The sequence below is a fragment of the Rhinatrema bivittatum genome, chromosome 5, assembly GCF_901001135.1.
Source record: "Rhinatrema bivittatum chromosome 5, aRhiBiv1.1, whole genome shotgun sequence".
NCBI classification, from domain to species: domain Eukaryota; kingdom Metazoa; phylum Chordata; class Amphibia; order Gymnophiona; family Rhinatrematidae; genus Rhinatrema; species Rhinatrema bivittatum.
In genome coordinates, this window is record NC_042619.1 from 109,986,887 (window position 1) to 110,013,238 (window position 26,352).

Below are 26,352 nucleotides of genomic sequence, written 5' to 3' on the forward strand. Positions count from 1 at the left end.
CTCCAACCGGGAGACCTTTCTGAATCAAGGCAGCACTGGGGCTGTCAGACTGGATTTGGAGCTTGACTGCTATCTCTCTGAAGGTCTCATCAATGTACCTCTTTCTGCCTCAGCTCCTCCAGGTCTACCACTCTAGCCTCCAGAGATCGGACTCGTTCCCTGAGAGCCAGGAGCTCTTTGCACCGGGTGCACACATACAATCTCTCACTGGCGGGTAAAAAAAATCATACATGTGACACTCAATGCAAAAGTCTGGAAAGACCCCCCTCTTGCTGCTGGACTGCTGCCTTCATTTTAATTTTGTTGAGTTTCTAGTTAAGTTTAGGTTACTAAGGGAGTTGGAATTAGAGTACTTTAAATTTACAGGTGTATTTACTAATTAATCTGCTAGTGTCCTACAAGGGGATTATTAAACTCTCAATAAGGGCTGGGTCAATAGTATGATTTAGATAAGAGCTTGATTGATTTTTAATGAGAAAGTTCTCTTGCCTAAAAATCAAGGGTTGAGCTAGAGGTGGGTGGGTGGGAAAGAGACACTAGAATTAACTCCCTTTGGCTTTCTTATTATTTCAGATATACACAAACTCTAAATATATCCCACTATTTCACCTCTCCTAAACTTTTTTTTTTTTTTTTGTTAAAGTCCTAAGATTTCCGAAAGCTATACTTACCAATCCTCTTCAACCAGCAATCAAAGTGATTGAAAGGTTTGAGATTCGCGCGCTTTTAGGCGCATGCTTCTGGTTCTCTTCTACTGCAAAGAGTGTGGAGCCTCTGGAAGCTGGGGCTGTGGAGTTCAAAGCCTGGATCACTCGCTGTGACCTCTGGAGTACTCTCCTGGGGGATGCTGGGATAGGTATGCAGATAAGCCTTCCAGTCCTCTTCTAACTACTTACTGAACTAAGATTACCATCATGGACCTTAACACCTGATGATAAATCCATATGGAGGATCTCCTGGAACACCTCAAGGAATGAAACTGTGCTTGCAAACTCTGAGTCCTCTGTGCCATCAACAACACTAAGTCCCAATAAGTGTCAAAATGAGCCCCTTTATCAATTAAACTTTATTGATAGTTACGGTAACTCATTCTCCTGGGCTGACTTTGACCTGACTAACCAATACTCCAGATAAGGATGAACCAGGAAACCATATTGATGTAAGAAAGTTCTGGGAGCAGTGGTCAACCAAAAGGGAGAACTTGAAACCATAAACAACTTCCCAACATCAAGAAATGGAGAAACGTCTGAAGGCCCTCTCAGAAAATGCCAGTATACTTTTGTCAAACCCATGGCCACTAAAAAAATGTGTCTTGTCTCACCATTAAAAGAGCTTGAACTGGTCTTAAACTAGTGGTGTACTAGGGTGAGAGGCAGAGGTTTAGTCTATGTCATCCAGTGGCTCTAACTGATCTAGAATTCTCCATAACTGACATAGATGCCCCCATTCTGAAGTGAGAAACCCTCAAAACTTTGTTCATTTGCAACAGATCCAAAATAGGTAAAAAATGTTCCTTTTTCTTTTTTGAAAACCACATAAATAAAATACAGATATTGATCTCTTTTGTGCCAGGGGCACCAAAACTACTGCTCTCATATCTAGCAGATGAAACATGAAATGCCTCTTGCATTAGAAAGAGGAAAGCCAAGGAGAAACCATAAAAGCATCTGAGGTAAGAAAGACAAAATCTAAGGTATAGTTGCTCTACATGACCAATAAGATCCACTGATTTGTCGTAATCTGGGCCCATATTTGGAGAAATTCTTATAACAGACTGCTTATCTTTTGCTCCAGAAACTGGACCTCTACTCCTTTATTGGGAGGTTTGGGGGAGACCTGAAGTTCCCAAACTTTCAACATGTCCCTCTCTTAGAATTTTGAAAGGACTGAAATCTACAGTATGACCCAGATCTTTGACACTCAAAGCTTCTAGAAGACAAATGACTGAATGATCCTTGTTGTTCGTCCTCTGGGAGCCTGGGAACTTTAGATTCCCCTCCATGCTGTGACCCTCTTCTCTAGGTCCTCACCAAATAGAAGCCTGCCCTTGAAGGGAAGCTTGGTTGGCTAACTCATAGAATTTGAATCTGCCGACCAACTTCGCAGCCTCACAAATACTGGCTGCTATACTAGAAACCATACTCCTAGCCAAGGTATGAACTAATCAAAGATGGATTCGCCCAAAGGCTTTTTCCCCCCCCCCCCCCTCCAGTTCCAGTTGCACTTTCTTCTACAGTTTTGAAATGCTGCTTTCCTGCAAAGATCCCTGCATTATGATGAATTAGCGCAAACCAGTATTAGCTTCAACATTGTTACATGCTGCCACCTGAAGACACACACTTTCCATCTCAAAGGCCTGCTTGAGAACTGCCTCTATTCTTTTCCGTCCTGTTCATCTTAGTGTTGCACCACCCTCCACTGAAATCGTGATTCTCAACATCACTACACATGCCAGTGCATCCCCCTCAGAAAAACCTAAGTTTTCCGCTTCTTGGGAGATAAGGGGAGAAAGTCTCATCTTTCTTTTTTTTTGGTGAGTAAACCCCTTTAAAACTGGCTTCAGGTGAATCCCATTCCATAACAACCAAAAGATTCTTGACTGATGCAAGCAATGGAAAACCATCGCTGGCTTCCGAATACTAGTCAAAACGTGATCTTCTGAGGTCCCGGAACCTTCCTCCATTGTTCCCTCAGAAATCTGTTGCACCTGCCAAGGAATGGGAAATTAAGGAGAACAGCTCTTCTTCATTAAATAGAACACTCCATATCCTCCAACTCTCCCCCACTGGCACTTTCCTTTAAGCCACTTAGAGCCAGAGAGAATCACTGACTTACATGGCTTTTTTTTTGGCCTATGATCTCAACCTCAACACCTGAAATCTCAGGGTTGCTCCCCTGGAAAAGCAGAATCCCAGGGTAAGGAACTGCGGCTGTACTCTGCTCCAAAGAGAACACCTGTTGCAAAAATCTTAAAAGATTCAAAGAAATGCTCACAGGCGGCAGAGGAAACTGGCATCAGGGAGAGTAAATTGCCAATATAAAAACCAGCAGCTAATGTGGCCCCAAAGGAATAGGTCATAGGCTCCTGCACTGTGGGATTTTAGGGTGGAGAGTCTAGTTCAAAATGGCAGCCAGACCGGCCATAGCAGACCAACTGCTGGCAGGAACTGACTGCACTACCAGCCCCCTCCGCAGCAGAGATCTCCTTTTTCCCCATCTGACTCTGCATTGCACAATGCGTAGCGAGTGTGGGCTTTCCTTCACCCTCCCGAAAGAAAACACTGCCCTGTGCAGAAATCTTGCTTTCTTTTTTTCTTGTTTTAAACTTTATTAAAATCAACAAGGCAGAGGGAGAATCAGAATTACCCCAGGTTTCGTTTCTGTATTTTTTTTTCTTTTGAGAAGGTCCAGTCAGAGAAAAGAGAGAAGGGCAAGTGGAAGGGAAATGGGAGGAAATAGGGCAACATAGAACGAAATGGGGAGCCCAAGCCAAATCCTTGAAAGCCGCTTGGTCTAAGGCCATGCTTAACTGGGTCTTTCACTATATGAGTTGCCCTTCTAATCCAATCCTTTTCAAACAGCTTAACTAGGAATCATCTCAGAGCATGGGACATGCTCTCTTATCTGCTGGAGAGAGAGAATACTGGCAGGCTGAGGGCACTATGTAAGATGACATCAGCAAGCTTATTAATCTCTGCCTTCATCTGCTGGATGGTGGACATATAACCTGTGCGTTTGGAGTGGTCTGGCTGGAAGAAGAGGAATTCAAAATAATAAAACTAAATGAAAGTGGGGCAGGAGCTAACATTTTAAGAAAGATAATGAGACAATCTAGCACTGGATATGTAACTAGAGCAGAAGAGTAGCTTAGTAGTTAGAGCAGCGAGCTGTGAACCAGGGAAGCCAGGATTCAAAACCTCTGTGACCTTGAGCAAGTCACTTCATCTTCCATTACCTCAGGAGTAAAGTGCACAAAAAAAATCCCTAGGGTCTTGTGAGACCCTCCTGTCCCTAACCCTGCCCCTTTGTCAAAACTGCACCCTCCATGGCCTCCTGACCCCCCCCCTCCCGTTATACTGTTCAATCCCTGATGGGCTAGTAGGGCCCGGAGCAGCCCTACAAGGCTCTGTCCCCTGCACCATCTCAGAAAAATGGTGCCAGCCAGCCAATGCCACTTTTTCTGAGATGGAATAGGGCCCAGAGCCTATGGGGGTAGAGGTGGGGGTCACTCTGGGTCCCACCAGCCTACCAGGGTTTGAAAAGTATGACTTAGGGGGGAAGAAGGGGGGCCAATTTTGACAAAGGAGTAGTGATACAAAGGAGGGTGGTGCATGCACCGTGAGACTAAAGGTTTTTTTTTTTACTTAAAAAAAAAAAAAAAAGTCTTGCTTTGGGGCTATCTCTAGAGGTGGCAGAGGAGGGAAGGGAGGACATCAGGATCTCATAAGACCCCTTTTTTTTTTCATACACTTTGGGATGGGGGTCGGGGAAGCTTCAGGTCTTTCTTTTAACAAGATGGTGGTCCTGGGCTATGGGGGCACCATCATGCGTAATTTTTTGGGCAGCTAAGCAACGGTATTTTACCACCAGGGAAAACACACAAGATTTACTAAACTCCAATACCTAATACCACAGTGTGCAAACCCTGCAGTATTTTCCCCTCAGAGGAAAATACCACAGCTTAGTAAATGACTCCCTTGGACTATAAGCCCTCTGGGAACAGGAAGAATATCTACTACACTTGAGCTACCAATGAAAAGGTGTGAGCTAAATCTACAAATAAACATAATAGTTCTAACTAAAGGCCAGACTCAGGTAGGCCTGCTTTTCCAATTTATTCCAAGAACAAAATTCCTTAAAGAACTGATAAACGATGACAGGACAAGATTTAGTTCAGTTTTTCAGTCCTCAGCAACAGGTTACATAAAGGAAAAGGGCTGTGCTTCATAACTATTCTTTTGTGGGGTCACATACTAATTCATGTGATCATTTTTTAAGACAACATTATGTCAAATTTAGGACAAAGATCTTGCTTAAAGGAGCTGAAGCACAAAGGAATTAACATCATTAAGCAGGCTTACCCTGATTATCTCCCTTCCACATTAACCTGATGCTGCGCCATTTTTGACCTGATCCCATGTACATAGTTTGACTTTTTTGATTTTGTCTCTCCTGTTATTTATATTAATATCTTCTCCTGTTATATATATTGATAGTTTCTGTTATTTAGCCTGTTATTTAATTACTAATTGCTGCTCTGTGTGCTCTCTTTCGGCCTCCTCTTTCTGTTGTTCCCCTCCAGCTCCCTGTTTATGTATTTTCCACCTTTGGTTCAATTGTGAACCGGTATGATGTACCCACTAATGCCGGTATAAAAAAAGGTTTTTAAATAAATAAATAAACAAACAAACTAAAATGTATCCTAAATTGGAGGTCATTAATGCATAATACAGTGGTTTAAAAGAGTTAAACCACAGCAAATTAAAACACAAGGTCCAGTGTTCAAAAACTCATTTGAAAATAAAGAGTTTAAGATATCCTGTTATTTCTGTCATTCAGTCAGTTAGAATGCTAGATTCCAATTCTACCATATTGCCCATGCACCCTCAGATTTAAAGCTTCTAACTTACTGGGGGGCAGACAATAGATGGTCATTTTCTTCATCTCCTCGGAACGTCTGCATTTTCCCATAATATAAAGGATTGCCCATAGTCTGGAAAATGGACAGTCTTGCTTTCTGGAATGAAGCGCCACTTTCACATTCAAACGTGTAATCCTCTTTCATATCCTATAGAAGAAGCAAGAAGAGAAGGTGAATCCTCTTCAAACCCTTTCAATCCACACTAGTTTGGTATAGACATTTGAGAGGTTAAGCAGTCACCTACTTGTAACAGGTGTTCTTCAGGGACAGCAGAATAATCAGCCACACAAACTATACATGGTTTGCAGACTAAAACCTCTTCTTAAACCGTCAAACTTTAGAATAGTAATACAATAATTGCTCTTTTCTGGTAGTGATTCTTGCAACTTCTTAATGCTGGGCTTGCTAGATTGCACAATTACAGGGGGATTTTAAATCCCTGGCGTGCAGAAATCATGGGAGTTATGTGCATGGCTGAGCTGCACGTACACCAAGCGCATTTTCGAAACAGCCTGACCACACGCAGAAGTGCTGGGCAATTTAAAAAAGGGCAGGCCAGGGGCCAGCCGGGTCAGCGCCATTTTGCACTGTCTTGGGGAAGCGCGCACAGGCAGCTGCGCAGAACTTACTACTGCTCAGGAGAGCAGGTAAGTTCCGCAACTAAAAAAAAAAAATAGGGCAGATAGGTCGGGTTTAGGGGTCGGGGAGGAGAGGGGAAAAGGGAAGAAGGTTAGGTAGGGGGATAGGGAATTGGGCAAAGGCTTGATCGTGTTGCCGTGTGTTTTAAAAAAATTTGCCCCCTGCGCACGCAGATACAAAACTGGGTGCGCATTTGCGCATGGGCATCAAATTTTATAACATGCGTGCAGCCCATTCTCTCTATGCTTCGCTGGTTATCTATCCTTGTCTCTACCCCATAAAGAACACTCAAATAGCTAATAAAGGTTTACTTGTCATTCCCACATTACACCAGGCTCACTTGAGTGAAGTACGAGAACATGCAATCTCAGTTGCTGGTCCCATATTGTGGAACTCATTACCTAAGCAACTCCAGCTTACAAATGATACGAAGGAATGTAAAAAGAATTTTAAAAACCTGACTTTTCAAACAGGTGTTTCCCCAACTGTGAGAGTTACTGAACAATTCATGAAAGTGCTGCCATTTTGAGCAGTGTGTGTATACTTATCAAGCAGAATTGAATAGTGTTGCAAGCAGGCAAATGCATAAACGTTTTATTGCAAAAAAACTCCTTGTGTATAAAGCAGTAGTAAATTTCAAAAGTTCTTATGTCCCCGGACAGGGGACTGTGTTTCGCCCATAGGCTGCGTTGGGAGGGACTGGGTAGGCAATAGATCAAGACAAAGAGAATAAAATAATATCAATATAATAAGATAAGCGAGTGGGGTACAGCAGAGCATCCAGTAAACACATTTACATGCCCACAGAATTCAATCCCACTGCAATTTGATGGATTTGACTCGCCTTGCCCTTACTGAAAATGTCTTTATTTTCTGCACACAGTTTTACCAACAAATTAAAGGCACCACTATGGGGGCTACCATGGCTCCCGACATAGCATGCCTTTATATTAATCACTTTGAGGTCTCCTTTGCTTATCCTTCTCAATTTTTTCATTTTATCCCCATCTGGTTACGCAATATAGACAATATTCTGTTGATCTGGACAGACACGGAAGTCCATTTTTTTCCTTTTTTTTTGATTGACTGAACAACTGTGATCTGAACCTCCTGTTTAACTCGTTTACACAAGGTACAAATTCCGTTTTTGGATGCCCTTATTTCCTACCATGAGGAAGGGTTCACCACCACTATTTTTCGGAAGGACACCGACCGTAATAATTTGCTATATTCTAACAGTCACCATTCCCGGACATTGTGCAATAACATCTTTGTAGGCCAATTTTTTGGTCTTTAATACCTATGCTCATCAAAGGGGGAGTTTATCTCTCAATCAAAAAATATAATGTCCACATTCCTTGCTGGAGGTTACATATATCGTGTGGTAAAACAGGCATCTAAGAGCACTCTGATTGTCAATCGGGATCTCCTGTTTAAATCCCTTCCACCCAACCCCCGCTGACAGACTCACTTGCGTTTTACCTTTCTTGGACTGAATTGGCCAAATTTGACCCATTATTAAACATTACTGGCCTATGTTAGCCTCACATACTGTTTACAGAAATATGCTATGCTTTGCATGTCACTGCGGGAGGAGTCTACATGACTGGCTGGTTCATTCAAACCTACATCTATTTAGAGCTCCTTCTTTGACCCCTCAGGGACACCAACCGTGTTGCCAATGCTCTGCTTGCCCTCTCTCGCTCACATTGACAGCTTTTAGGAATCTCCATACAGACAAAAATTACCTTCTACTCCATTCTATGTCCTGCCTGTCCACCAAGGTGGTTTATGTTATTATGTGTCCTTGCCCTAAACTCTATGTGAGTAAAACCACATGCACTTTGAAGACTTGGATTTTTGAACATCACTCATGTATTCACTCACAGCGCGAGGACATACCACTGGTGTCACATTGGCTGGAACAATCACATTCGCTGACTGACATAACTTTTTGTGATTGATATTCTCATTCCTTCCCCACGAGGAGGAAATTTTTCTGCACAATTATTGTTACATGAGCAAAAATGGATCTTTGAGTTAGATTCCTTGTCTCACAGTGGACTCATTTCCTGTCAGAATTATTGTAATTCCTATCGGATTGCCTTGCCCCTTTTATTTTTGACAGTTCTTGTATTTGGGTTCTGATAGCTCTTTGATCTATACAGCAATTGGCTCTCAGCGATCACGTGCCTTGCTTCCCGATTGGTCTCTCCATATCTTCTGGCATGAAAAGCTGGTCTGAGTTAGTTTATTTTTCTGTGTTCATTTCTGTAAGAACCTCCTATGATTGAATTGCTGATGTATCTTCTGTGGGTATATAACTTTGCTTAATGGATGCTCTGCTGTACCCCAATCTCTTATCCTCTTATGATTTTGATATTATTTTAATCTCTTTGTCTTTATAGTTTTGAGCTACTGCCAACCCAGTCCATCCCTATGCAGCCTATGGGAGAAACGCGGGACCATGTCAGGGGACAAAGACATTTGAAATTTACTACTGCTTTATAAGCAAAGAGTTTCTTGCAATAAAAAGTTTATGCATTTGCCTGCTTGCAACATTATTCAATTTTGAGAATATACAATACATGAGCATGCTTTTTTCAATGCTGCTTGATCTTCCAAGAGCGACTCCTTTCTCCATATTCACTTTTACATATCAAGCAGGCCATTCTAACAGTATGTCTTATGATATAAGTAGATGTTAATGTATATCTCTTATGTATGTTTTTAATATTGTGACTCACCATGATCTTTGGAGTGGTGGGTGATAAATGCTTTTAAATAAAATAAAATAAACAAAGGGTAACATCATTTGACAGTACCAGCATGAATGAACCCCCTCAGATAATTCTGGAAAGGCCTTTACAGATATGTACAGGAATTTCCTCGTACATGCCGTCTTGCAGGACCCCCTCAGTTTTTTCTTTTCACTCTAGTAGTTTCCTCCCATTCTTTGGGCTTCCAACTCAAAGTCCAAAGAAGCCTCCCATCCAACTTTCTCTCAAAAATTGCTGATGCCAACACTGAAATAGGTTCAGTGGGAAATATCCTTCTGTTTTATAGAGAAGAAATACCAATGGCAATAGATTAGACCTCCTGGAAAATGATGAGGTTTAGTTTTTGATGGCAAGTTGAGCTTTCATCCTGATGCAGCCACTTGAGAGGGTCGATATATGCAGCCACAGTCTCGCTGCTCATGGATATCCAGCTAACTTTAAGATAGCTGAGTATATTCAATGGAAAGGAAGCTGTCAAACTATGTGTCGCAATATGAAGCTCAAAGGGGGCAGATTCAAGAACAATGCCAGGAGATATTTCTTCACGGAGAGGGTGGTGGATGTCTGGAATGTCCTCCTGGAGGAAGTGGTGATGACATAGACAGTGGCAGACTTCAGAAAAGCATGATGATCCCTAGTAGCAAGAGAATGGTAATGAAGGCACTGGGCAACCTTCACTGAGTGACAGTTGCAGTCCAAGGCAGCAGTGTGCTTCCTGGATGATATGGGGAAACCTGCATGGAAGGAAAGTTGCAACTCTAAAGGGGATACAATGGCAATGGGGGTTGGGTTCCATGGTGGAATTTGATCTACTTTGGTTAAATATGCAAACTATTACTGCTGGGCAGACTAGGTGGGCCTATCTGCCTTTATTTACTGTGTTAATATGTTTATTAGCCTCTGCTATCTCTGCGAATCCAAGCCCCACACTGATGAACGTCTCTTGGATGCAAGCAGTAAGAGTAGGAGAGCTCCCTGGCTCCTGGGCCTATGATTCGATTTTGGCACCAAAGACAAATAAGAGTCCCTTATTTGTCAACAATGTTAGCAGATGGTGCAGCTCCTGGATTCTTCCATGTCTTCATGAAGTTAGCATGTGGAACATTTAAAACTAATCGGAGAAAGTTCTTTTTTACTCAATGCACAATTAAACTCTGGAATTTGTTGCCAGAGGATGTGGTTAGTGCAGTTAATATAGCTGTGTTTAAAAAAAGGATTGGATAAGTTCTTGGAGGAGAAGTCCATTACCTGCTATTAAGTTCACTTAGAAAATAGCCACTGCCATTAGCAATGGTAACATGGAATAGACTTAGTTTTTGGGTACTTGCCAGGTTCTTATGGCCTGGATTGGCCACTGTTGGAAACAGGATGCTGGGCTTGATGGACCCTTGGTCTGACCCAGTATGGCATTTTCTTATGTTCTTATCAATGCACAGGACTTTGTTTTGGTGGAGAAGATCTCTTGTAATCTCAACTTTCGGAGGCTGTTGACTTTGAGTAAATTCCACAGCCAAAGACATGATGCTCCAAACTCCAAACGAGCATACAGACTACTTTGTGATGATCAGCAATGGACATCTTGAAGTTATAGCACGAACAGGACTGCAACTCATGTGGTTTCTTTACAACCATGGTGAGAAAAACGGCTAAAATGAAACATTTTTTTGGCGAAAAAGGGATAGAAGAAAAATATTCAGAAATTCTGGGGCCAAACTACTGTGTCAAATACCAAAGCTTATTAAGGAATGTACTGGGAAAACAGATAAAAGAAAGAATCAATTGATTTGGCTCAGTCATGATGAAGTTGAGTTTTTCTTCTCACTCTTGAGTGAGGAAACAGGAAAATGTGTCCAGCTGTCACTCCGGATAAAAAAGTATGTTCGGGGGTGGGGGTGAGGGTCTGTGAGGTGGCATGTTTGAAATTCCCATACATACTTGGAAATGTCTTTCCAGAATTATCTGGATGACCGTTTGTACCAGCCCTGTTGGATGATATCAGCATTTGCATGGATGATTCATGCTGCTTGTCCATGAGGAAATATTTATTGCCAAGAAAAATATTTTATTCATCCATCCAGTTTCTCTCTTTCTCCATAACTCCCTAGGAGAGTGGCTCTGATTATTCTCTACATATCTAATTCCGGTTCAACTGCATGTTTGTTGGGGGATGTGTGTCCACTGCTGGTTTACAATTCCTATCCCAATACAGTCAGGCTTGCATGCTTCTGCAGACTGCAACCATGTATTAGGATGAAAGTTACCAAAGAAAGAAACCACTTTACAAAGACATGAATCAGGTTATATCACTGAAAATTAAATTTCAGTTTCTTTTAAAAATGTTGCAAGGTAATTAATTCTCTTTATATTCTCTATTTTTCTCTTTTGAATCCCTTCCTTCAGTCAACTGGCTCATGCAATTACAGGTTTTTTTAGTTGGCTGCGACTTAACTCCTCAGCATCTTCTCTTTCTATCAACAGGGGTCCCCAATGTAGTGGCCCCTGCCTTTCCTCCTTCAAGGGAGCTTGAGAACATTATCTCTATAGCACATGAGCCCTGCTGGAGAGGAAACTCAAAGCTGAGTTCCTCAGTTGTAGCCACAGTGCATAGAACTCAGCTGAGCCACAGGGCTGACCAGTAATTATTCACTTTAACAAGACTGCCATTTTAATAAAAAGCAATCATATAGCCAAACAATATGAACACAACAGTGGAGCAGTAGCAAATATGTACAAATTATATTAACAGACACTCAGCTCCAATTAATCAAGACCTGATTTAATAGGATAGGCCAATTCTGTGGCTTCAGTTTGTCCCAGAGAGGAAAATGAAAGCAGAAGATGGAGATTAAACCAGAGGTACAAAAGAGATGCAAGTTCCATTGTTACATTTTCATGTTAGTCTATACACAAATTAGTTTGTAAGTTAAACTTTCGCAGTGATTGGATCACATTTGCAAGCATTTATCTTCACATGCATCTTCCTCTGTGGCTCAGTAGCAAGCATATGCAAATTAAAGCACAGGATTGGCTCATGGTATTCAACTTCACTAAAGTTCTGAAGGAGATTACAGTACTGAACCATGAATCAGGAGAAGTCCTAGGACATGAGTTCAGGATTCCCCTTTGCCAGAGTTTGTGTGAGGTCAGAGCCCCTGTGCCTTTGAAGTGCAGGTGAAAAACAAGGCATTTTATTTAATAAGGCACTCCTGGCCAAAAAATTAAATCATTAATATTTTAACTCAGTAAAAATGTAGACAAACATTTATAGTGTAGCACTCCAAGACTCTTAACGCCTTCAAGTTTAAATGAAAATATGAGTCATAACCCCCCCCCCAATGTAAAATAATGCCAAGCATTATACAAAGGGTGTAAAAATTAACATTAGACTACCAATTTCCTTTTTTTTTTGTTTTTAAAGAATAGTGACCCCTATTGCCTTTCTGCTGGTTTTGGAACTCTGACGTATTCATGTCCAATCAGCTCTAGTACTGCCAGAGGTACCAACCCCTAATTGGCACTTCTTGACAAACCAGCTCTCCACTTGACATCTCACTCTCTCAGTACATCTTATCCTGTAATTCTCATTCCTAATTTGTGCCTCTGCATGTTCCCTATCAATTTCTTCATTTCCATTATTCCTCACTTCATCTCCCCTATGCTCCTAGGCCCTATTGTCTTTTCTCCCCCCCCCCCCGCTCTTGATGCCATTCTGTGGCTGCTTTATACATCCATATTTTTGCTCTATGCTCTCCTGCTGCATCCATGCAGCAGTGTGTCTCTGCTACGCTCCATCAGTTTAATATACTCACAGTAGAATCTGCGATGATGACACTATGATTTATCCCCGGATTTCAAAGCCTCATTTCTGGAAATGTTGTGAGCATGACACTCATACTGCACTGTGGGATTCTGTGGCAAGAGCTAACAGTGGCTTTCAATATTACAAAATTACACCACAAGCAACACCTACACCCCCTCCCTAAAATTAAAAAGAAAGAGCTGGTTAAACTTCATGACACTATCTGAGCAGCTGATTGCTTCCCAATTAGATTTTTAATACACTCCTTCCCTTCCTCTTCCCTACAACATTCTCCAGCACCCAAAAATACTATGAAAACAAAAGTGATTAAGGTGGCCTTTGTAATATTCTCAATTACATACAGTTCTAAAACTAGAAAAAAAGCACACTCCTAAACTGAGATTTAAAAAAAAAATAAAACAAACCACCCAAAAAACAGACTTAGTACTTAATTACTCACATCTGCAGGCCAGACAGGTGGTTGTGAATCATCAAGTTTGATAGATTTTTCCACTTTGACATATTTTTCCACCTACAGAAAAAAATACGACAGGAATTAAATGTATTTGAACAGAATGCACATACAGGGGGCCCTACCAATTTTACACTTGCTATGCCTGAAATAACTGACAAATTCTTCCAAATGCATTCAGTAGAGCTTATAATTACCTGGCCACAAACCAACAGAGTAAGAAAGAAAATGCAGGTTTAGACAATTTCCCTTTTTTATAATACAGTACCCAGTAAAATATTTCTTCATTTTATGCTGGTCTCTAAGGCTATGCAAGAATTAGATTTTTTGGTATGGTAACTAAGAAATGCATAATGCTAAATATAACTTTCATTGGACCATAATTTTTCAGGCAAATTCCATTAAAGACAATCAAATCCAGCATTGGAGCTAGTTTATTCTTTATCTGTTTACCAGCAGAGCCTTCAGAGTTTCCATCTATCGTAGCATACAGAGGAGCAAAGAAAATTTTCAAAAACACTCTGCATCTGCGATTTATATATGAAAGGAGACAGAGGGATGTGATGCTATATATGCTCAGCACAGCAATATCCAAACAGAATGCAAGGGCTAGAAAGGTATTATATAGTTTTGAGCACATAAATCTGGGCAATCAGGGTTAGTCCCCGTCTCCACCATTCTCTTTGTGACACTGAGCAAATTATTTGACCATTAGCTTCACGGGGTACAGGGCAACTCTGTGAATTATTCTTCAGTTGGATGCTCTCCTAGCCATTGGCTCCCATAGGCAGGTCTTATTTTTTCCAGATAAGCCTGAGAAGTGTAAAAGAGTTTGGCCTTACATCTAAAACAACTTCAGCTGCAAACTGAAAAAGGGATTCTTCCTAGACTGTAAACAAATTATTTAGGCTTCAATTTACTATACTTTTCCCCCATACACACAGAATGGGAAAAAATGCCTTAGTAAATTAGGCCCTTAGTGTGGTAATTGTTTCCTTTGGCAAAATATGGTGAGATTTTATCTAAGTTCCTTTCCTTGATTCCAGCCAGTCCAGTCCACACAAGTGGGTTTACACTTGTCTACCAGCAGATGGAGGCAGAGAATAACAGGCTGGTTATGGCAGACCTTATAAGGCCCCATGCTGCTCTAGTCTGCCAGTCACTCTAACAAGCTAAGATAAAAACCTATAAAACCTCTCACCCCCACCACCCTCGGGGCTTCCGAGGAAAATTTAAAGTTGCTAATCAAAACAAGAAAATGAAGAATAAGAAAGAATCAAGAAACTGGACCAACAGCGATCCACACAATCTATACAGTAACTGGATTAGAGATTTCTGCAACTCTGAAAAGGCTCTGATCTTGAAAAACAAGTGTTCTGTGAGTAAGAGAGGGTCTTGGACTGGCCTGGCTGGATTCAAGGAAAGGATAAGGTAATGTAAAATTTCACTTCTCTCTTCAACCAGCCAGACCTGTGAGATGAACCCAAACTATCCTTTAGTAGGGAAAGAAAATGACAGGTCTGCTATTAATATACTTCAGCCAAAGGAAGCATCCTCCCTGTTTTGGAAATCAAGGTGGAAATGCTTCATAAAGTAATGTAAGGATGATTATGTGGATGCTTTGCAGATCTCATCTGTAGAGACCAAATGGAGTTCAACCCAGGAACCTTGGACCCTGGTAGAATAAGCCCATAGCCCCTTAGGTAAAGGCAAACTCCTGGCTATTGTATCCTGCTGAAAATATTGGACCAAGTAGCTATAGATTTTCTTTTTTAATAAATAAATATACATCAAACCTCTTCATCCATCTTGTGACTGAAACCTTGGTGAGACCGCACCTTGAATACTGTGTACAATTCTGGTCGCCACATCTCAAAAAAGATATAGTTGCGATGGAGAAGGTACAGAGAAGAGCAACCAAAATGATAAAGGGAATAGAACAGCTCCCCTATGAGGAAAGACTAAAGAGGTTAGGGCTGTTCAGCTTGGAGAAGAGACGGCTGAGGGGGGATATGATGGAGGTCTTTAAAATCATGAGAGGTCTAGAACGGGTAAATGTGAACCAGTTATTTACTCTTTCGGATAATAGAAAGACTAGGGGGCACTCCATGAATTTAGCATGGGGCACATTTAGAACTAATCTGAGAAAGTTCTTTTTTACTCAACGCAAAATTAAACTCTGGAATTTGTTGCCAGGGGATGTGGTTAGTGCAGTTAGTATAGCTGTGTTTAAAAAAGGATTGGATAAGTTCTTGAGGAGAAGTCCATTACCTACTATTAATTAAGTTGACTTGGAAAATAGCCACTGCTATTACTAGCATCAGTAGCATGGGATATAATTAATTTTTGGGTACTTGTCAGGTACTTATAGCCTGATTGGCCACTGGATTGGCCACTGTTAGAAACAGGATGCTGGGCTTGATGGACCCTTGGTCTGACCCAGTATAGCAATTTCTTATGTAGATGTGAGAAGGAAGGGAAAAGCAGGGAGTGAATGAAGGGGTGAGAATGGAGGGAAGTAGGGTGTGAGGTAAGGGGAAGGAAAGGATTAAAGTTGAGTGAGGTGAAGTGTGTGAGAAAGTAAGGAAGAGAGGGAAGGGAGCGAATGAAAGGGGGCAGGTGTAGCAGAGTTGTCAACTTCTGGGAAATCTAGAATTATTATTGCTGATGTGCTATCTCCCATACTCCTGGGAGACCTGTCGTCTTCCTTTCCCAGTATTTAAACCATAAAAGGGCCAAATATGCCCCCCTCCCATCCCTCTTGATCATTAGAAATCTTCTATGTGGCCCTTCCCTTGAAAAGTCTGGGAACCTCGAAACTAAAGCATTAGAGCAAGGAAGTGCACTGGATACAATGTACTTAGATCTCAGCAAAACGTCTGACACTTCTACACAGGAGGCTCATAAATAAACTGAAGTGCCTAAGGGTGAATCCCATGGTGGTCAGCTGAGTTAGGAAGTGGTTGTGTGATAGACAGCAGCATGCATTGGTAAATGAAGTTCATTCAGAGGAAAGAGGGGTGAAATATATGATGGGGGTGAGATACTGATGTGCACCAATTAGGAAAGAAATCTCTGGCTGATCAAATATGATTTCAAGGTAGCGGAACAGTGACAAATCAATGGCCTAGAACAAGAGGAATGCTATGGTGCTTAGAGAGAGGGGAGAAGGAATCACAGTCATTTCAACAGTGATTTCTAGTTTAAAGCCCACAATTGCAGGGTTTCTGGGGCTTGGCTTTTGGTAGAGGACTATGCTGTGATAACTGGGTAAATTGGAAGGGGATACAGAACAGGGGAAAAATCCTTGGGTAGCTGTAAACGAAGGCTCATGGCCTCATTGCCAAATAGAGGTTGGTTCCAATTGAGCTGAGAGCTCAAAGGTGCAGAAAGAATCCGAAGAGCCAAATCACCCGCCCCCCCACAACAGAGTTGAAGAGGGCATGGGATAAGCACTGAAGATCCTTAACTGCGAAGAAAAGAATGAAAAGCTAGAGATGAACTGTGGTCTATTGTATTTAATATATTATTTATATTTAATTCTAGTACTTAAGCCCATCCTCTGACGAGGATATCCTGTGAAGTGTACCATTCTGCATCTTCCCCTGCCCACTATTTGAGGGCTACCCATCCCTACCGCAGATTACCGCAAGTGTCGTAGCTCAGGACTGTGGCACCTTTGCAACTGCATACCGGTGATGCAGATGCGGGCAACTTTCCTCTTTATTATAATGGATATTACATTCATTTTTCATCTAATTACAAGACCAAATTGGGCAGAGTAGATGAGCCTTAAGTTCCTTATCTGCTGTCAAAGTCTAAGTTTAAAATGACAGTAGACAGGGTTTTAACATTGCTGACTTGGCCTTTAAATCTAGAGTGGGTTTTGTTTTTTGTTTTGTACTTTACAGTGCGCCTGGTAGTAAGGGAGTTTGTGTTTCTGTTACTGAGACAGCACCAGAATCAGAATATCTTTTTTTTTATATAGTGAGTTGTATTTGAAATATCCTAGTTCTGCTCTGCATCCATTGTTTGGGGATGGGGGGAGAGGGGGGGGCGGGGGCAGGTTCCTGTGGATGCAGAGAATATGTTTACATTTAGCCCCTTGATGGTCAAGTGTTCAGTGTGTCACACCTGTAAGCATTATCTGCCAGGTGTGTCCCAATAGAAAAAAGGTTGAGATCCACTGCTTTAGGGGAAGTCTAGCAATCTATGTGCTTGGGTCTCCCCAGCCAATCAAAAGGCAGCACTGAAAGCCTAGCCTTCCAGTCTCCAAGCATCCAATGGGATGAATTACCGATTAAAGATTGAGTTTCTTCTGGTAACACCTCTCTTATTCAGAGCAACAAAAATCAGAACACCTCAGTTAGGAGTTGCTCAAGTTTTAGTTACATTACTTAAAACATAGTAATCAAACTTACATCCACTTCTGATGGTGCAGTTAAATAACAAGGGCTCTGTTTCCACACTGTGACACACTGTAAAAGATAAATATATGATGTTACATGAAAAATTATAATTTATTAAAAAGCACATACATGGCCAAACCAAACCAAGTTGACATGTTTGCTTACTAAAGTGCACTTACATTTCCTGCCTTGGAGATTTTAAGGTCAAACTGTGGTTGGCTGGGTTTCCTCTCTTTCCTCTTCTGGATGTAGTCGAGAAGTCTGAGCTGTGGCGGGGTTGGAAAATGAGCCACTTCCTGCTGCCTGTTCAGGGAGGACCTGGAGTATCTCTTCAGACACCTGCAGACATGGAGATACACTCAATGAAAAGAGGGTACACGTAAAGGACCCCTACGCCAACCCAAATGCAGACACTGAACTTCCAGCATCAGTGCCAAACCTCAAGACTTTCCATCCCTTTTGATCTACTTAACCATGCTAAAGAACAGAATAGAAAAGCAAGAAGTGGCTATACAAATACAGGTGCAGGATTTTTCTCACATTTTTTTCTTTCTTCTGACATGTGTGAGTGAGGAAACTGCTCTCTTCTAACACCAAACGCCTCAGGAAATTTAATGTGACATAGGGCACTGCTTTATAATATTTCAACTTTGCTGTCAAAGCTGGTGAAGATGAAATGCTCCCCCAGGATGTAGTGCTCAAGTACAGTGCAACAGACTAATTTTGCCAGGATTTTAGGACTCTTTCCAGGTGCTGTACAGCTGGCTAAGAATCTCTCAGGGATCACATAGTTTGCAGGCAAACCATCTGTGTTTTTCTAAATGATTTTTAAGGCAAAGGTTTCTGCAGTTTTCCTTCTTTATTTTTCTCCTTTTGGATATCTGTACACAAAGATCAATACACAAGTCTGCTCAAAATGACAGAAAAGTTTTGCTTTTTTGCCTTTATTTCATTTGCAGACTCCCTCACTCACCTCTAGGTTTTTCCACTTTTTTTCTATACAAGAAGATACAGATGAAACAAAATTCAATTTCATCTGCATCTATCTATACAGCCAGGAAACACAGAAACCTAGTTCTGTAGAACAGAAAAGATAGCAGTCTTTATAGTCTTTATCGAATTGCCTGTAGATTTAGAACTGTCTCTAACACATGCAACAGGAGGAGAAGAGAGTTTAAAAGTCTGTTTCTGAAAGCCCTAGATGTCTTAAAAGAAGTTTCAGGATTCTAGTTTGGCTCATGTTATGACTTGCTAGACTTAATTCATCCTTAAAAAAGAAAATTAGGTCTTACCTTTGATAATTTTCGTTCCTGTAGTACCAAGGATCAGTCCAGACCCCTGGGTTTTGGCTCTGCACCAGCAGATGGAGACAGAGCAAGATTTGACTGGCTCTGCCATATATAGCAGGGTGCCACCCACAGTCAGCCAGTATTACGCAATGTCAAAGCAGAAGGATTCTCAACCCAAACTATTTACAGGAAAAGTAACCTAATCTATGGATCACTGACCCCAACAACCAAACCAGACCCGTAAAAAGGGTTACGAACATCAGGAAAATCTGCAGATCAGAGTACAAACCAACCAATAGCAGTAGCGGACTCTCCCCAACTTTAATGCACACAACGGGTGGGACTCTGGACTGATCCTTGGTACTACAGGAACAAAAATTATCGAAGGTAAGACCTAATTTTCTTTTCCCTGACGTACTGGATCAGTCCAGACTCCTGGGATGTACCAGAGCTTGTACCTAAGAGGGATGGGAACCGGAGAGGCCCGCTCGCAACACGCCTACCCCAAAATTTCCCTCACTCGGATCTTGCACATCGAGCCTGTAGTGTCGTGCAAAGGTATGCCACGTTTTCCAAGTTGCTGCTCTGCAAATCTCTTGCGGGGAAACCTGATGACACTCAGCCCAGGAAGCCGCCTGAGAACGAGTGGAGTGTGCCTTAAGTCCCACCGGCAAAGATTTTCCACAAAGCAAGTAGGCAGAATTTATCGCCTCTTTCAGCTACTGGGCGATTGTGGTCTTGGAGGCCATATTACCCTGCTTTGGTCCATTCCAGAGAACAAAAAGATGATCGAGACCCGAAAAGGGTTAGTAACTTCCAGATAATGCAGAAGCGCCCTCCGAACATCCAACTCTCTCAAATCCCGATCCAAATCGGCAAAGGAAGGAAGTTCCACAGACTGATCTAAATGAAGAGAGGACACCACTTTCGGAAGAAAAGATGGTACTGTCCGCAAACTAACCCCAGAAGCTGAGATCCTCAGGAAAGGTTCCCTGCATGATAACGCCTGCCGTTTCGAGACCCGACGTGCCGAGGAAATCGCTATCAAAAATGCCACCTTCAAGGTGAGGTCATTCACAGTCGCTCTCTTCAATGGCTCGAAAGGAAGCGTACACAAAGCCTTAAGAGCCACATTCAAATTCCAAGATGGACATGGAGAATGCACCGGCGGGCGTAAATGTTTTGCCCCACAAATAAACCGAGAAACATCAGGGTGCGCCGCCAACGCCACTCCATCAATAGACCTGCGAAAACAGCCTAGGGCTGCCACCTGCACCCGCAAGGAACTACAGGACAAGTCCTTGGCTAAACCATCCTGGAGGAAGGCTAGAACGTCAGATACTGACGCCCGAGTGGGAACAATGTGACGCTCAACGCACCATGACTCGAAAACCTTCCAAACCCGTATGTAAGATAATGATGTCGACACTTTGCGCGACCTCAGAAGAGTGGTCACGACTGCATCCGAGTAACCTTTACCTTTTAGACGCCTCCTCTTAAAAGCCATGCTGCTAGACAAAATCGATCGACCTGATCGAAACAAACAGGACGCTGATGAAGAAGATTCGGAAGCCGCGGGAAACGCAGTGGACCCTCTACCACGAGATTGAGCAGGTCCGGGAACCACAGCCGCCGGGGCCACTCGGGAGTGACCAGGATCACCTCCAACGGATGTGAATCTATGCGACGAAGCACCTTGCCGATCAGAGGCCACGACAGAAAGAAGTACAGTAGAACCATTGTCGGCCAGGCCACCGCTAGCGCATCTACACAGTCTGCCCCTGTGTCCCTTCAACGAGCAAAGAAGTGTGAAGCCTTGGCATTCTTGAAAGTCGCCATCAAATCCATGCACGGCGTGCCCCATCTGTCACAGAGGAGTTGGTAAGTCCTGTCCGCTAATTCCCACTCTCCAGGATCGAGCTGATTTCGACTTAGAAAATCTGCGTGTACATTGTCGATCCCTGCTATGTGGGAAGCAGCTATACTTGTCAGGTGGAGCTCCACCCAATGGATCAACAGACGAGCTTCCAGAGCCACCGGGCGACTCCTGGTGCCGCCCTGCCGATTGATGTAGGCCACTGTGGTCGCATTGTCAGACAGCACTCTTACCGATTTCCCCTGAATCAGTGGACAGTGGAAGGAAGGCCTGCAGAGCTAGGTGTACAGCTCTGGTCTCCAATCGGTTGATCGACCAATGAGACTCCACTGGAGACCAGAGTCCCTGAACCGACTGCCGCAATCAAACGGCTCCCCAGCCGGAAAGGCTAGCATCCATAGTGACCACCGTCCAATCCAGCACCATCAGTGGGAAACCCTTGTGCAGATTGTCCAAACACAGCCACCAAACCAGGCTGGAATGAGCGGCCTTCGTCAAAGGCAGAGGAAGGTAGAACTGTTCAGAAATGGGACTCCAACGGGAGAGCAGGGCCAATTGCAAGGGCCGCAAGTGTGCGAATGACCAGGGCACCAATTCCAGTGTGGAAGCCATGGAACCAAGTACCTGTAAGTAATCCCAAACCATCGGAATAGGTTGCTGATGTAAGGTTGCTACCTGGCCCCGCAGTTTGAGACCGCGATCCGATGTAAGATAAACTCTTCCATGACGCGTGTCAAACAAGGCTCCCAAAAACTCCAACAATTGGGATGGTACTAAGTGACTTTTGGCTAAATTGACCACCCAACCGAGAAACTTCAACACCTGCAGCAACCGGTGGATTGCCGATTGACACAGGCTTTCGGACTTCGCCCGAATCAACCAATCGTCTAGGTATGGGTGCACGAGCAAGCCCTCCCGGCGAAGTTGAGCTGCAAGTACCACCATAATCTTTATAAACGTCCTGGGAGCTATCGCAAGACCAAATGGTAGAGCTTGAAACTGGTAGTGGTTCCCCAGGATGAAAAATCTCAGATATTTCTGGTGGTCCTCCCGGATCCCTATGTGCAAATATGCCTCTGTCAGGTCTAGAGAAGCCAGAAACTCCCTCGGCCGAACGGAAGCGATGACCAATCGCAACATCTCCATGCGAAAACGGGGGATCCGAAGGCATCTGTTGATCTGCTTTAGATCGAGGATGGGCCGGAATGAACCCTCCTTTTTTGGAACGACGAAGTATATGGAATAACGACCCCTTCGCTGTTCTGGAGGAGGCACTGGAATGATTGCCCCTAGATCTAGAAGCCGATGTAAAGTGTGTTTGACCGCTTGTCATTTTTTGGCATACCCACAAGGGGAAATTAGAAATTGTGGGCTGGGATGACGTGCAAAATCTAAAGCGTAGCAGTGTCTTATCACTGAAAGAAACCACTGGTCCGACGTGATTGTGGCCCATTCCTTGTAAAACAGAGACAATCTGGCCCCTATCTTCGGTACCGAGGAATGGACCGGCTGGACATCATTGCGCAGGCTTCCCCCCTGAAGATGTCTGGGCGACCCCAGGTCTACCGAAACGCCGGCCACACGAAGGTTGGGACCAAGACTGCTGGCGTGTCGGTGTGGGACGAAAGGAAGAGGTGGCTGTACGAGCCGGACATGACTTGCGAGCCCCTCAAAATCGTGATCGCGTCGAGAAGGATCCCCTGGATCGCGTTCTGTCCTCTGGTAGGCAGTGAACCTTATTCTCGCCCAGGGACTGAATCATATCCTCCAGTTCTTTCCCAAAGAGTAATTTCCCTTTAAAGGGCAAAGAGCCCAAATGGAATTTGGAGGCTCCATCCGCCGCCCAATTGTGCAACCACAACAGCCTCCATGACAACACTGCCGAGGCCATGGAGCGAGCTGAAGTGCGCAGAAGTTCATGAAGGGCATCAGCACTATGGGCCACGACCGCTTCGAGGTGGCCTGCCTGTCGTGCTTCTTCCTAGGAGAGGCCCTCATTGGCCAACAATTGTTGTACCCAGCGAAGCCCCGCACTCAGGGCAAAATTACTACACAACGCTGCCCTGACCCCTAGGGCGGATACTTCAAAGATCTTCTTAAGCTGCACCTCTAATTTTCAATCCTGAAGGTCTTTAAGAGCTGTGGCTCCCGAAACTGGAATAGTAGTCCTTTTTGTCACCGCAGAAACTGCAGCATCCACCTTCGGAACCCAAAGCATATCCAACGCATCTTCTGTGAGGGGATAAAGTTTATCATAGCCTTCATGAATTTCAACCCAAAATCTGGGGTATCCCATTCACAAAAATGCAGGTCCGTAGCTGAAAAATGGAATGGAAACTCTGTAGGAGGATGACTCAGGCCCAACAATACTGGGTCCATTGAGCCCAAGCGAGACTCTTCTGGAGGCACATTAATCCCTAATTCTTCCAGAATTGCAGGGATTAAGGGACCCAGCTCATCCCTATGAAACAGGTGAACCAACTTAGGATCGTCGCCCTCCGTGACCTGACTCTGCCACGCAGGCCCATGCGGTTGGTCACCGACTCCTTCAACCCTCCCTCGGGGGCAGGGTCGCCTCATCCGGATCTTCCGGATCTGGGGACTCTGTATCTGAGTCCGACTCCTCCTATGGTGGGATAGCCCGCAACGGATGCTCTGCCTTGGATGACAACTCCGGGTCCTGTGTCTAGTTTCGCCGCTTGGGGTGGGGGGAGGGGCAGTGCCTCGGAGCCCCCGAACTTAGAAGCATGCCGTTTTAAACCCTTGCGATCCATAAAGGCTCTGTGCATGGCTAAAATAAATTTAGACGAAAAAGACGAACAGGAACCTTCTGAATCGGTTCCTGTATCGTCCTCCTGTCCTCCCTCCTGTAGCCGACGCCGCCAGGATGACCCTCGTAACTGTTTGCTGCGGGGAGAGGGGCTGGAAATCTCCATCCCCCACCGCGATTGGAGCCGCAATAGAAGAGGCACCTAAAATGGCGGCTTTTCCCGCGCTTCCCTGCAGCGGTCTATGCGATGAGGCAGGCAGCTCTCCAATGGCGATCGCCATCGAGCTGCGCCTCACTAGCACTCCCCTGACGGCCCGTGATGTCCCTTCACCTCCGGGGATGCAGGCCGAACATAGGCCCTCCCGCGAGAGGCGTGTGCGTTTTGCCCCACAAGCGCCGCAGGCCGGACCGCGTGGCATCAGGGAGCCGGGCTGACCCAAGAGAAAAAGTCACGCTGAACAAAGGAGGAAAGGGGAGAGAAAAAAAACACTGTAAACGAATCGCCGCAGCAAAAAAAGAAAGAGACCCGCTAGATTTTTTTTTTTTTTTTTTTTTTACAAGAAGCGCAGTCTGACCTGTTCCGCTGTCCAGCGACGGGTCCTGAAGCAGTCTGGATGGGGTGAGTGATCCGGGCTCCACGGTAACACCCCAAACTGGGCTGCCGAAGGGCAAATGTAGGGCCCTCGACCCTTAGCCACAGCAGCCTGCAGAACCAGGAGGGGTGGTCCCCTCAGGACCTGCCAAACCCCTGGGAGGCTAAGGCCTGCAGCCGGTAGCTCACCTTCCCTAGAAAGGCTTCTCCTATTAACGTTTCTTTCTTTTTTTTAAACAAAACTTAATACAGCTAACCAAAAACACTAAGCTTAACCTACCCTTCCTTTTTTTAAGAATCCGCTCAGACTGTGAGTGGTGCACCCGACCATCTGCTGGAGACAGAGTAATACTGGCTGACTGTGGGTGGCACCCTGCTATATATGGCAGAGCCAGTCAAATCTTGCTCTGTCTCCATCTGCTGGTGCGGAGGCAAAACCCAGGAGTCTGGACTGATCCAGTACAGGGAACATATTTTTCTTGCATTCAGGGAAAATATTTGTGCTTCAGGCATTCAATACTCGCTAAACTGGGTCTTGGAAAGTACGGCAAATATTTACCGTTTCATGGGGCGCGTGTTCATCTTCTGTCTGTTATAGAGAAGTCGGTTTGTGGTGCAAGTTACAGATATTGATGGATCAAGACACAAGGGCTCTGCTGTCGCCAGGATCAGCTGACTCTCAAGCAGAAGCTTGTCTTCCTATTTGACACAAAACAAATATAATTAACACACAAAAGAATCTTTGCAACATACAGAATTCAGACAGCACTTTACTGGGGGACCTGTGCTAGCTAGAGATCTATTAATGCAATAAGACATGCTGCAATATGAGGAAAGACTAAAGAGGTTAGGACTGTTTAGCTTGGAGAAGAGACGGCTGAGGGGGGATATCATAGAGGTGTTTAAAATCATGACAGGTCTAGAATGGGTAAATGTGAATCGGTTATTTACTCTTTCGGATAATAGAAAGACTGGGGGCACTCCATGAAGTTAGCATGTGGCACATTTAAAACTAATCGGATTAAGCTCACACAATTAAACTCTAGAATTTGTTGCCAGGGGATGTGGTAAGTGTAATTAGTGTAGCTGGGTTTAAAAAAGGATTGGATAAGTTATTGGAGGAGAAATCCATTACTTGCTATTAAGTTGACTTAGAAAATAGCCACTGCTATTACTAGCAACAGTAACATGGAATAGACTTAGTTTTTGGGTACTTGCCAGGTTCTTATGGTCTGGATTGGCCACTTTTGGAGACAGGATGCTGGGCTTGATGGACCTTTGTTCTGATCCAGTATGGCATGTTCTTATGTTCTGAAGGCATGACTTAGTCTGTCCACTATCACGTTCTATGTTCCGGCCAATTACATGGCTTTGAGCATCATCCCATGGGAGACAGCCAGTGACCATATCTGGACTGCTTCCCTGCTTGTTGACATACCTCATTGCCACCTGGGTTGTCGGTTTGGATCAGGACAATTTTGTTGGACAGCCGACCTCTGAATACCCATAGTACACACCTGATAGCTGGAAGCTCCACCAGGAAGTTGATTTGAACAAAGATGCTCCTGTGCGGACAATAGACCCTGAATACTGAGACCATCTACATGGGCTCCCCGACACAGGTTGGATGCATCTGTGGTTAGAACAATTTGTGTAGGAGGACTTTGTAAAAAGACGCCCACTCCAGATTTAAAATTACCCACCACCAGGACAGAGTCTCAAAGAGACTAGGTGATTCGGATGTGATCCTGGAGGTTCTGCGAGACCTGTCACCACTGTGATCGCAGAATCCATTGGGCCTTTCGCATGTGTAAACATGCTAAGGGAGTGACATGAACTGTCTTTGGCCATGTGCTCCAACAACTTTAACATGTGTCAATCTGGCTTTGTTGAATTTCTGCCATGATGATAATGATTGATGACCCTTTGTTGAGGCAGGAAGGCCTTGGCCTGAGCCGTTTCCAAGAGGGCTCCAATAAAGTCCAAAATGAGATGACTGGCTGAGATAGGACTTGGGGTAGTCTATTATGAACCCTAGTAACTCCAGCAGCCAGATGGTCGAGTGCATAAACTCATCAACCCCCA

General features: G+C 43.9%; 1 protein-coding gene across 9 annotated transcripts in view; it reads right to left on the bottom strand.

Annotated features, from left to right (window-relative positions):
- SUPT20H (SPT20 homolog, SAGA complex component) overlaps positions 1-26,352 on the bottom strand; it is a 270,381-nt gene that overhangs the window by 93,008 nt on the left and 151,021 nt on the right. For all 9 annotated transcript variants that reach the window (XR_003856913.1, XM_029602737.1, XM_029602736.1 and 6 more), the window contains 5 exons: positions 24,827-24,966; positions 17,920-18,079; positions 17,753-17,809; positions 13,320-13,391; positions 5,631-5,788 (listed from right to left, as the gene is read on the bottom strand). Coding sequence is in view for 8 of the 9 variants with exons in the window: in XM_029602737.1 (XP_029458597.1) it covers positions 5,631-5,788; positions 13,320-13,391; positions 17,753-17,809; positions 17,920-18,079; positions 24,827-24,966 (587 nt within the window). In the remaining variant the exon portion in view is untranslated. The remainder of the gene's footprint in view (positions 1-5,630; positions 5,789-13,319; positions 13,392-17,752; positions 17,810-17,919; positions 18,080-24,826; positions 24,967-26,352) is intronic.